This window comes from Rattus norvegicus, chromosome 18 (genome assembly GCF_021556685.1).
Source record: "Rattus norvegicus strain SHRSP/BbbUtx chromosome 18, alternate assembly SHRSP_T2T, whole genome shotgun sequence".
In the NCBI taxonomy this organism is placed as follows: Eukaryota; Metazoa; Chordata; class Mammalia; order Rodentia; family Muridae; genus Rattus; species Rattus norvegicus.
This window is the reverse complement of record NC_141551.1, coordinates 23,761,376-23,773,398: the sequence shown is the minus strand read 5'-3', so window position 1 is coordinate 23,773,398 and position 12,023 is coordinate 23,761,376. Positions and strand designations below refer to the sequence as shown.

General features: G+C 49.2%; 1 protein-coding gene across 1 annotated transcript in view; it reads left to right on the top strand.

Moving 5' to 3' along the window:
• The window catches only part of Myo7b (myosin VIIb), a 77,483-nt gene that overhangs the window by 23,703 nt on the left and 41,757 nt on the right, over positions 1–12,023 (top strand). Inside the window, 8 exon segments of the mRNA NM_001437304.1 lie at positions 2,976–3,118; positions 4,503–4,616; positions 6,330–6,483; positions 7,727–7,803; positions 8,714–8,833; positions 9,011–9,153; positions 10,280–10,490; positions 10,918–11,053. Of these exon segments, the coding sequence (NP_001424233.1) occupies positions 2,976–3,118; positions 4,503–4,616; positions 6,330–6,483; positions 7,727–7,803; positions 8,714–8,833; positions 9,011–9,153; positions 10,280–10,490; positions 10,918–11,053 (1,098 nt within the window).

The window sequence follows — 12,023 nt, the reverse complement described above, 5'->3', positions numbered from 1 at the left end:
TGGCTCTTTTTTTTTTTTTTTTTTTTTTTTTTTGTGGTTCTTTTTTTCGGAGCTGGGGACCGAACCCAGGGCCTTGCGCTTCCTAGGCAAGCGCTCTACCACTGAGCTAAATCCCCAACCCGGCTCTTGTAATCCTAACACAGGAGAAGCAGAGACAGGTAGATCCCTGGGGCTCAATGGGTAGCCAGCCCAGCCTAACTGGTGAGCGTCAGATCTCACTTTGATACCCTGTCTCAAAAACACAATGTGGATGAAGAATGGCACCTGAGGTTGATTTCTGGCCTTCAAACACACACACACACACACACACACACACACACACACACACACACACACACACACACACACACACACACGCATATACACATGCATGCACGCACCAAAAGGGGAAAACCCCACAGTATTCCTTTAAAAACAGGGTTCCAAGTCAGGCAGTGGTTGTGCATCCTTTTAATCCCAACACTCAGGAGGCAGAGATGGGCAGATCTCTGTGAGTTCAAGGCCATCCTGGTCTACAGAGAGAGTTCCAGGACAGCCAGGGTTACATGGAGAAACCCTGTCTCAGAAAACCAAAAAAAGAATAGACAAACAAGAAAAATAGGGTTCCAAAATCAAACCAGTTTGAGAAATGTCTATGTTTTCGAGAAGTCGTTTCTGGGCCACATGTCGTTAAGGCTGCAACGGGGGACCCTTGAAGAGACAAGGAAGAAACAGCAGGAACAGACAGAGCAAGGATTCAGGCTCAGATGCTGACTGGATCCTTCGAGAAGGGAAGAGAGGACCAAGAATTGGCCAGGGGGAGGTCAGGCTGGATGCCTTGCATCAGAGTTAGTGCCTGGGGTCACTGCCTTACTGAGTACAGTGAGAGACCCTGCAGTGAGCTGTTGGCCAGACTTCTCCTTAGAGTTGTGTTGGGTCCCCACCCTTGGCTGTAGCCCCTGGTCGAGGAGCATGTTACCTTGGCCTCAAGTACAGCAGCTGCTGAACAGTTTATCTCTTTCTCTTATGTCCGTGCTGTTATTTTACTTATCTTACGGGTGTGTGAACATGTGTGTGCAGATGGGTACATGCACATGTATGTATCAGCATGTGAAGGTTAGAAGTTAACCTTAGGTGCATTCCACCTTTTGCTTGAGACACTGACTTGGAACTTCACCAAGTGGGCTTGGTATTGTGAGCCAACAATGAGTGCTAGAAACCAAGCTCTAGTCCTCAAGCAGCCAGTGCTCTTAACTTCTGAGCCATCCCTCCAGACCCACCTTGATTTCTGATAGGGGGTCTCACACTGAATCTGAAGGTCACCGACTGGTTACACTCACTGGTCAGCAAGCCCCGGGAATCCTCCTGTTTCTGCCAACCCATCATGCCACACATGCATGAGAACCCTCCCAGTATTCCTGCTTTATTGTCACTGAGACTGCTAAAGGTTTGACATGAATGATGCCATTTTCATTCTGAAAGCTTTCACACTTCTGTGGGCCACTGAGAACTCTGTAGTAACAGCTCTATGAAAGATACTTTGGGTCCATTGCTACAACCCACATGCCTCCTCCCATAGCCATCTGCTCTTTCTGAGGTGGAGTCAGCCCTTGTCAATCATAGCTGCCTCATCATACAGAGCATCCCCCCCACCAGAATTTCTTTATGAATACTGTATCCACATTTCCACCCTCCTCTTCTCCCTCCTCAGATTTCTCCTGTGTCCCCTCAACTCCCCTTTAAATTCCCGATCTCTTCTACTTTTATTGTTTATTTGTTTTTATTTTATGTGTATGAGTGACTTGCCTTCATGAATGCCTGTGCACTAACCACATTCATGCAGAAGAGGATGCTAGATTCCGGGAAGCTAGGTGTTCTTTTAAGCCACATGTGGGTGATGGGAATCAAACTCAGGTCCTCTGAAAAAACAGCCAGTGTTTTCAAATGCTAAGCTATCTCTCCAGCCTCATCCCGTGTGTGTGTGTGTGTGTGTGTGTGTGTGTGTGTGTGTGTGTGTGTGTTTGTATGTGTATGTGCGAATATAAATACAACATGCTGAGTATTTAGTTTTACACATATGTATATTTATTTGGGCTGACCACTTGAGATGCAGGTGGCTCTGCTGGTTCTCAGAAGCCTTCCTGCCTCCTTGAGGCAATCTCAAACTCTGAGCCTAACATTCCCAGCCGTAAGTCCTGTAGCCTACCCACTGTTTTGGCCAATCTTCTCTCCTCTTCTCCTGTGTCTATACTCAGGCCAGATTCCTACTCTCCAGGGGCCCCATCTTCTAACCAGCTAGCTTTCCTGGGCTGTCTCTTCCCTACCACAGCTACCAGGACAACCTTCCTCACCTTCAACTTCAGGCTCTCCACTGTCAGGTTTTAGACTAGGGGCTTTCAAGCCATGTTTGCCTGAGACAGCCCATTTCTCACACTGCTGAAAATGAAACACTCCTATCAACAGCCTGGCTGTGAGTCTGACTTCCTAACCGACTCCCAGATGCCTGATTCCATTATCAACTTCCCAAGGGGGTTTACCAACTTAGGGTCATAGAGCCCAGGGCGGCTACTGGTGTGATGGGTGCACCTCAAATAGAGATGCTCCTCTTCTTCACTTATCCCTCACCCTCACTCCTCCCCCAAATACAGGCTACTCCTCAACTACATGGCAGGAAACCTCCCCCTTCTTCTGAGACCTATAAGAAGGGACCTGGACTCTGCCACATGGACCTGAACTCTCCTCAGCTTTAGACATGTGGTCAATCTACAGTGTTGGTCACGCTGTCTGTCCGTCTATCTGTCCAAAACACTAATAACTCTTCCAATGAATAACCACCCGAAAGAATAAACACCTCAGTCTTGATCCCAGACCCCAGACCTTTTATCCACCTCCCCTGAGAACCTACCCAGATGACCCTTTATTTAAAGGGGAAATTATTTATTTAATGGAAATTTCTCCCTTCTGCTCCTGCTGTGAACTCTCCCTTTTACCCTCAGCCTTTGGCAATGCCAAGACCATCCGCAATGACAACTCCAGCCGCTTTGGGAAGTACATCGACATCCACTTCAACTCTAGCGGGGTGATCGAGGGGGCAAGCATTGAGCACTTCCTACTGGAAAAGTCGAGGGTCTGCCGGCAGGTAAGACTATGCCTCTGACCCTCCCGTCCCCACCCCCACACTTCCTCACTGTCATCCTCCTGCCTCTGTCCCCTCCCAGACTCCATGGGCTTCTCGGTATTGTTGCAAAAGGAATGATTGAATTTTCTTCAGCTTTGAATTTCTTGTCCGTACAACGTGTATATATGCATGTATGTTGTATACATGTATGCATGTTTGTGTGTGTGCAGGTACACGTGTGCACATTTGTGTGACAGTTGGCGGCCAATGTTGGGTGTGTTCCTTAATCACTCTCCATGTTACTATTGGATACGAGGTCTTGAACTCGATGATTCAACTAGACTAGCGGGACTAGCAAGCCCGAGGGATCCAATTTCTGTCTCCCCAGCACTAGGATTACAGGTGTATGCCACCATATTCAGCCTTTTACCTGAATAGTGGGGATTTGAACTCACGTCCTTGTGCTTGGATTTGCCGCCTGAGCCATCCCCCTAGCCCTAACATGCCTTTTTTTTTTCTTAACTTGCTATGTAGCTACAGGTGACTTTGAACTTCTAATTCTCTGTTCATCCATGTAATTTTTTTTTAAATTCTTTGGTGTCTACCATGCCCCATCTCCACTGGAATTAACTTTGAGGCCTGTCTAAGTCCGGGTGCTTTGGGAGTAGCAGCAGAGGGACCTGGAGAACAGTACAGAGGGCCATGACCCAGGACTGGGGAGGCACAGGCAGGAGGATCCTTGGAGTTTGCTGTCGATCAGCCTGGCCTACTCTTCTGGTTCTAGGCCAGTGAAAGACCCTGTCTCAAAAAGCAAGGTAGATTCCTAAGAATCACATCCAAGATTATCATATGCCCTCCACATTTATGCTCGTACATGCATACTTGCACACACAAGAACACACTCATAAACCAAACCATAACTATAGGTACATTATATAAGTGAATTTAAGGTCTAGAAGAAACACAAACCCTGAAGGGCTTCTGTGGAGGGGAAAGCAGAGATTTTGAGGAGGTGGAGGGACATGGTGGAAAGAAAGCCTATCTTGTGACACTGCATGCTGAAGACAGTCTGAGTTTTCACAGTGAGGATGTGGTTATAAATAGTATTTACAAACCCCGTGTCTACACAAGCCCATGGCCACACTGAGTGACTATAAATTCCATGAGACAATGAGTTGCAGACCTCTGTATGGCTTTCTGGGCTAGGAAGTGAGGTCAGGATGAACCTAAGATCAGACTAACCTCTTGGTTCATGGTACCCCGAATCCTCTGCTTCTTGGAACATAGGCAACCTAGGGGTACAGGCTGGTCCTTGGGTAAATGCCACAGCCACACGTGGCTGGGAGTTCTTCGAGCTGAAACTGGAGAAGTTCTGAGGGTCTTGCTCACGTGTCTTTTCTCCCAGGCTGCGGAGGAACGGAACTACCATATTTTCTACTGCATGCTGATGGGGATGAGCCTGGAAGAGAAGAACATGCTGGGTCTGGGCATGCCCTCTGAGTACCACTACCTGACCATGGTGAGCCCCTCCTTCCCCTTCCCAACTCGCTCCTCGGAAACAAAGGGAGGGAAGAAAAGGCTGGCACATGGTCAAAGCTCAGCTCAGTCTCGGCTGCTGGGATCCTTCTCTAGCTGGGCCCTGATGACTGTTAGGTCTCCGTCCTTCCTGTTTGGAAGTGATTTTTATGACCACCTTTATGGCCTGCTTCCTATTTCCCTTCTGCTCCTTGTAATCCTGGAGCCCCAGGCTAAGGTTCTGGTTCTTTTCCACTTACACTATCTTCTTCTGAATCCCTCCATGCTTACGAGAGTCTCCCAGCACAGTGGGGGACAGATTGTTATCCATAGACTCTTGAATCCATCCTTGTCAGTTCAAACAGACTCCAAGCTCTCAGAACATGAGTCTTGCTCTCCCTCATCTCTCCTTTCCAGGACAGTGAAATTCAAGCAGATATGGGCTTGCATTAGTTAATAAGGGGGTGACATATTCTACCCATGGATCAGTTTCCTATATTACCTGTGGTCACTACCTCAAAGTCTTCACCAGTCCTTTCGTAGAATGTGGCAGTAGTTTTCTTTTGGGTTGTCCCTTTGACCAACTTTGTCCTCTGATCTATCAATCATCTCACAGAGCAAACCCTCTGGTAGCAATTAATCACTTTAAGTTCAAGACCTTTGACATAGCTTTGTACTTGTCAAACACCTGACCTTCCTTGCAGCAATCCTTGGATCCCACCTCCCACCTCTGTCTCACCAACCTTTGCCCGGCTTAGACACTGTCTGTGGGGACCTCTCCCTATCTTCCAGTAGGGCTAGCTTTGGTCTCTTTGGTCTTAGCACTGGTAATAGTTAAGGGTCACTGGTCTCTTACCTTCTTAGATATACAGTAGCTGTGAAGAACCACAGGTCATTAGTTCATAATTCCTAGCAAGGAGCACAGGTCTTGATAGGTAGTCAGTCATGAGAAGTGCTTCCTGTGAGAATGAACTCACAGTATTCCCCAGAGACAAGCCAGGCAGGCTCAAGATGAATGGATGACAAATGGAAGCCCAGAGAGGGGACTCACTCACGGTCATTCAGTGCTGCCAGCAAAGCCCAGGTGTTCTTTGGCTGAGGTGCCGCCAGAGCTGGATGTCGTGGTTAGAGCCTGGGCCCAGGCAGTTCTAACAAGCTGGTCTCAGCCACTTACCTTCAACGAGCTAATCCAACAGACAAGAGACCATGGACAAAGCAGCGTCCTCCAGGCCAGTCTGTACTTGGGATCCTGACAGGAAATACAGTTTTCAATGGAAGACAAGAGCTATGCATAACTAAGCAGCCTTGTCTTGGTTTCAGTCCTTCTGAGAGGTAGTGTGACAAGATGTTAAAACTGTGGGAAATCTCTTCCGGGGAGACCGTCTCTTCCTCTGGCTGCCACTAGGCCTTCTCCTAGAAGGAAATTCCTGGAGACATTCTAGTTTCTTGAGGTCCGTTTTCAATAGTCTGAAATCAAATGACAGGCGCCAAGTGTCTCCCTTGAGCATCTCCATGTGGATTAGTCTTTGGAAATCCCGTCATTTGTTTCCTCAGCTCGAATACATGGATGTTGCCTTTCAGGGTCCACCCAGGGCTTAGATGGTGACTTTTTCGGGACCTTTAACTAAGTTCTTGAGTCCTCTTGGCCTTGCTGGCTCCTGGTTGGAGGGGGATGAGATCTGGGGTGTCTCTCTGAACTGGGGTCCTGTTCCTGCAGGGAAACTGCACCTCCTATGAGGGGCTCAGTGATGCCAAGGACTACGCACACGTTCGCTCGGCCATGAAGATCCTCCAGTTCTCGGACTCGGAGAACTGGGACATCAGCAAGCTGCTGGCAGCCATCCTCCACCTGGGGAATGTGGGGTTTATGGGTAATGTTTTTGTCTTGGTAACACCCCTAGGGAGGAAGAGTAGAGGGACAGGGACAGCAGGAGAAAGAAGTCCCTGGGTCCTTTCGCCAAAAGGATCAGGTGTCCAACCCAGTTTTGGAAAAATATGTCCTAAAAATATGGCTATGATTTTGCAGTTTGTAACTCCAGTGATAGTGGAAGGGTGTCAACCATGACAGGTAGGCCCTAGAACTCTTAGTGAAAGATACTCAACATCAATGTCTGGCCTTCATATTTACATGCATGCATGTGTAAATTCACCCACACCCACACATTAATACATGTATACTGTGTGTTGCATGTAGACATGCATGTACACTACACACATGTGCATACACATAAACACAAAATATAAGGTTGAGAGTGATCAAGGAAGCCACCTGTTGAATCTGGTCCCACACATGTGCACACATGGGCACACACACACACACACATACACACACACACACCAAGTGCCATATAGGGCCATAAAAGGCAATTAAAAAGATAATGAAAAAGCAAAGAAATGGTTTTTATGAAACCTAGTGTGTGTGTGCGTGCGTGTGTGTGTATGTATGTGTGTGTGTATGTGTCTGTGTGTGTGTGTGTGTGTGTGTGTGTGTGTGTGTGTGATGCTTGGGAGTGAACCCAGATTTTACGCACACTGGGCAAGCGTTCTATGCTCTACTCTTAGTTCTCACAGCTTTTAAAGCTCAGACAAAACACCTGCTGTCCCTGTTAGCCAGCCATTCTTGAGGTGGACAGTGGCTCACAGAGGCAGAACTGCAGGCAGAGACGTAGTCAGGAGGCTGCAGCTTACAGCTGGTGCTCCATTGATATAGCCTCTGCCCACATAAATACACAAGTGTCTGTGCTACTGAAGACAGCAGAGTGAAACAAAGCAAGCTGGCAATCTCTCTTCTCTCACAACAGACCCCAGTCAGGCTCACAAGGGCCAGTATCTGCTCAGTATCTAAACTCAGTCTGAGTTTAGGGAGACTCAGGGTCCTGACCTAGCCAGACACGGGAGCAGGCTCTATGTCAATGATTCAGCTAATGATTGATACTGACTGCTGGTCAGTGGGGCGATTCAACTCCCCGGAGAAGGTCCCTGGACAGGTGCTGTAATCACCTGAGCACCGTATTTGCTACGGCGCAGACACAGGGCTGCCAAGAACCCCAACCTTCTTGGGCCCTCTGTCCATCACATCAGCTTCTCTCTCAAGACTACTGCTTCTCTCCCAAGCTGCCGTCTTTGAGAACCTGGATTCCTCTGATGTGATGGAAACTCCGGCCTTCCCCTTTGCAATGAAGTTGCTAGAGGTACTGGATCCTTTGTCTTTGCTAGTTTGGATTCTTGTGGCTAAGACCTTGAGAGCTTAGACTGACAGGGCCCCAAACCTGGCTCCCCTAGCCCTGTCCAGTTCCCTACATATGTCTCCCACACTCTCCCAGGCTCTGAGCTTATCTGCATACTGTGGGGAGATGGTGAAATGAAACAATGGCTGTGACCAAGTCACTTTAGTGCATGTGTCTCCCTCTTTCCACACCTTCTCCTGCCTTTCAGTGGCTCTATACTCAGCGTCTTCCATTTAACCCACCCACTCCCTGCTGTCTCCTCTTGGGCTCCAAACCCCATACCCCTCAGAATATCCATTTTGTATTATCCCACATGAGCTGTGCTTCTCTGGTCCAAATTAGTCTGTGGCTCAGCATAGACGGTCCCAGAAAGCAAAAGAAACCCTCATAAAACTAGTCATGTCCTAAAGTCCTATTTCTAAACATCATTGACACGTAAATTTGGAGATCATGTGTTCAACTTCGAAACTGGGGGAAAACACATTCAAACTACAGCGGGGAATCCAAAACTTTGGCTAGAGCCAGCTTCGTCTTCTCTACATGGTGGGGAGGACCTACTCCCCTCCAACCTTCCCTGGCTCCTTTTGGTTTTCAGCCTCCAGTGGGGGATAACAAAGTTTGGCCTGAGAGCTCTCTCTGCACTAGCGGTTTCCCAGCCCAGGAGAGCAGCACGTTCAGGGTCATCAATGGACCGTCTTCCATAAACATTGTACAAGGCACTCGTGGTACCAAGATCTCATGGGTCTGGTTATGGTTCACAGCATTTCTCACCATTAAGTTGTCTTTGGTCACAAGAGGGACTAGGAACGGGTGTGAGTCCCAAGTCGGGCTCTCCTGCACAGGCGCGATTGAAACAGGCCCACTCTCTCCCCAGGTACAGCACCAGGCTCTCCGAGACTGTTTGATCAAACACACAATCCCTATCCTTGGAGAGTTTGTCTCCAGGCCCTTGAACATCGCGCAGGCTGCAGACCGGAGAGATGCCTTTGTCAAGGTACAAAGCCACAGAGAAGGGCAGAGCACAGTTGGGTGGGCAAATCCCAGCTTTTGGGGTAACATCCCTTGGGAGGTCAGTGTTGTCAACCTGCATGCAGCCTTTCTGGGTGATCCTGGAGAGGTAATGCCTTCTTCCTCTGCTTAAGAGACAAAGCTTCTCCCCGTGTCTCTCCAGGGCATCTACGGGCACCTCTTCCTGTGGATCGTCAAGAAGATCAATGCTGCGATCTTCACTCCCCAAGCCCAGGATCCCCAAAATGTGCGGAGGGCCATCGGTCTCCTGGACATATTTGGCTTTGAAAACTTTCAAAACAACAGGTATGAAAGTCCCAACCTACATTATTTCTGAAGATCGTAGATGGAAGCTCAGCCATGCAGGCTTGAGCTTTCTTCGGCGCTCACGGGAAAAGCTGCATGGTGGCGCATGCTCATAACACAGGTGGTGGGGAAGTAGAAATAGGAGGCTCTCTGCAGTCCAGTGCTAAATTGGTGAAGAGACTAAAAAAATCAAAACTGGATGTCATCAAGGACCAATATCTACAGTTGAGTCCACATACATACACACATGCATAAGTGTACCTCTGAACATGCATGTGCGCTCTCTCTCTCTCTCTCTCTCTCTCTCTCTCTCTCTCTCTCTCTCTCTCTCTCTCTCTCTCTCTCGGATGAGCAGTGATTTTGACCAGGCTTGAGAGTATCTATCTGTTTCCCTCACCCTACCCTGGCCACTGGGGTAAGAGCGAGGACTTGACACTCCCAACTCATAATTTGGGGTGCCTAAGCAAGATTGGACCTTCTGCAAAGACAGTTCAAAGGCATCTGACATCCCACTGCCCAATCCATAGACTGAAAGCTACACCCAAGAGTCAGGCTTGTTTCCTAGCATTACTCACGCCCTTGAACCACCGACTCTGTTCCTGATCTAGGGCAACTTACCACAGGGGGTCAGTTGATAACAGAAATCAGCAGCATTGACTCAGCTAGGGACTTTGTGGAGCATTTCTGGCCTCGAGTTGAGGAGTGAGCGAGCTCAGGCAGGACATCTCAGATCCAGTGTCCTGGAGCAACTGGAAGCAGGCTGGGCATTCTACTCCACTTCGCTAAAGGCAGGGGGAGGAAATGAGGTGGGCAGGGGCCCAAACTGGACAGGTGATATCCAGGGCAGAGCAGAAGGCAAGAGCTGGCCAGTGGGGAAATGAAGGGGGCGGTGCCGTTCCAGAGTGTTTAGGGTCAGAGCCTGGACCCGAGAGCCCCCTGGAGTCCGAGCAAAGGGAAGCATGTATTTAGAGGTAGACCTACTCGTGAGGCTGTGTGCGTGCGCGCACGCGCGCCTGGCATGACTGGAGCGAAGGCGCCTCCTGACTCCAGGGTTCCCTGCTGGAGCTGCAGTGGTACCCAGCAGCCCCTGCTCCACCCTGAGAGGATGGTGCTGTTGATTCTACAGCTTCGAGCAACTCTGCATCAATTTCGCCAACGAGCACCTTCAGCAATTCTTCGTGAAGCACGTGTTCACCATGGAGCAGGAGGAGTACCTGTCTGAGAACATCACTTGGAACTACATCCACTACACGGACAACCAGCCCATCCTAGACATGCTGGCCCTCAAGCCCATGAGCATCATCTCTCTCCTGGATGAGGAGAGCCGCTTCCCACAGGCACGTCTTCATCGTCCCCCGAATAGAACTCACATCCTGAGTCTCTCCTCAGAGGCCAAGCCACTCCGGGTGGCTGGGTGTAGAGTGTACACTTGATAACTTGCTCAAGGTTGTCAAAACCTCTGCCTAACAAGGCCCAGATTAACCCGACCCTCCGGCTCAGCACACCTCCTGCAGGAAGTCTTCCCAGACTGCTAAGGACTGGGACAATTTTCCAGTGGGTAGAGTGGGAGGGGTAGTAAAGGAGTAGCCCCTGGTCTCTGCTCCTGAGCCTTTACTACCGCAAGTCACCAGCCAGTGTGAGCTAGCCGTCCATCAATAGTGAGTCATCAGTCATCCTGAGCTAGCTTGCTTTGTCTCCTGTGGGTTGGCCTCCTGACCGCCTGATTCTGGGGCCTCAGCCCATAGAACATCTGGGTTCTTCCAGGGGACAGATGTCACTATGCTGCAGAAACTGAACAGCATCCATGCCAACAACAAGTCCTTCCTGAGACCCAAGAGCATCCATGACACCCGATTTGGGATCGCACACTTTGCGGGCGATGTATACTACCAGGCAGAAGGTGAGGACGGCTGTGTGTATGACCCTCAGGAGCCAACTCAGGAGACCGTAGGGAACAGAGGATGAAGCAGACAGCTGCTCAACCTCCTTTCTCTTCATACACAGTCCAGGATGCCAGCCAGGGGAGGTGCCACCCACTGTGGCTGGGTCTTTCTGCTTCAGTTAACGGAGCATAGCTAATCCCCTACAGGCTGGCCAGTCTACCTGGCGATTCTAACTTCTGTCGAATGATAAAACACTAACCATTGCACATGCCATGCCTGCTCTCTGTGGCTGGGTTCTGTCACTTACTCAAAGGTGTTTGTTTGTTTGTTTGTTTGTTTGTTTGTTTGTTTGTTGATTTCACGACAGGATTTCTCTGTGTAGCCCTGGCTGTACTGGAACTCACTCTGGAGACCAGGCTGACCTCAAACTTACAGAAATCTGCCTGCCCCTGCCTCCCGAGTGCTGGAACTAAAGGCGGGCGCCGCCGCCGCCCAGCTACACGCTGAGGTTTGAGGTTGATCTGTGTTAATGTACTTGCTGGGAATCAAACCCAAGTCCTCTGCTTGCACACTAAGCTCTTTCCTGTCGCCTTCCAGCTCTCCTTGTTTCTTTTTATCCCAGAAGAGTGTTCTGTGTCACCAGCCCACATTTTGTTTCTCCCTTCGATTGATGGATATTTTAATTGTTTCCACAGTACAGCTATTTTATGTGACACAGCTGTGACCATCCAAGTGCAGGCCTTTGTGTGAACATAGATTTCAGTCTGCTCAGCATATATCTAGCTAGGTTATGTGCAGTTTTGGGGGAACTCACCAAACTATTTTCCAAAGTAGCTGTGCCATTTTACACTCTTAATAGGTGTATTCCTTTCCACATCCTCTTGAACTTGTGCTATCAGAGGTGACTTGTAGGAATCTGTCCTCTCCTCCCACAGTGTGGGGCCTGGGGATGGAACTCAGGCCGTTGGACTTGCTTAGCCGTCTCGC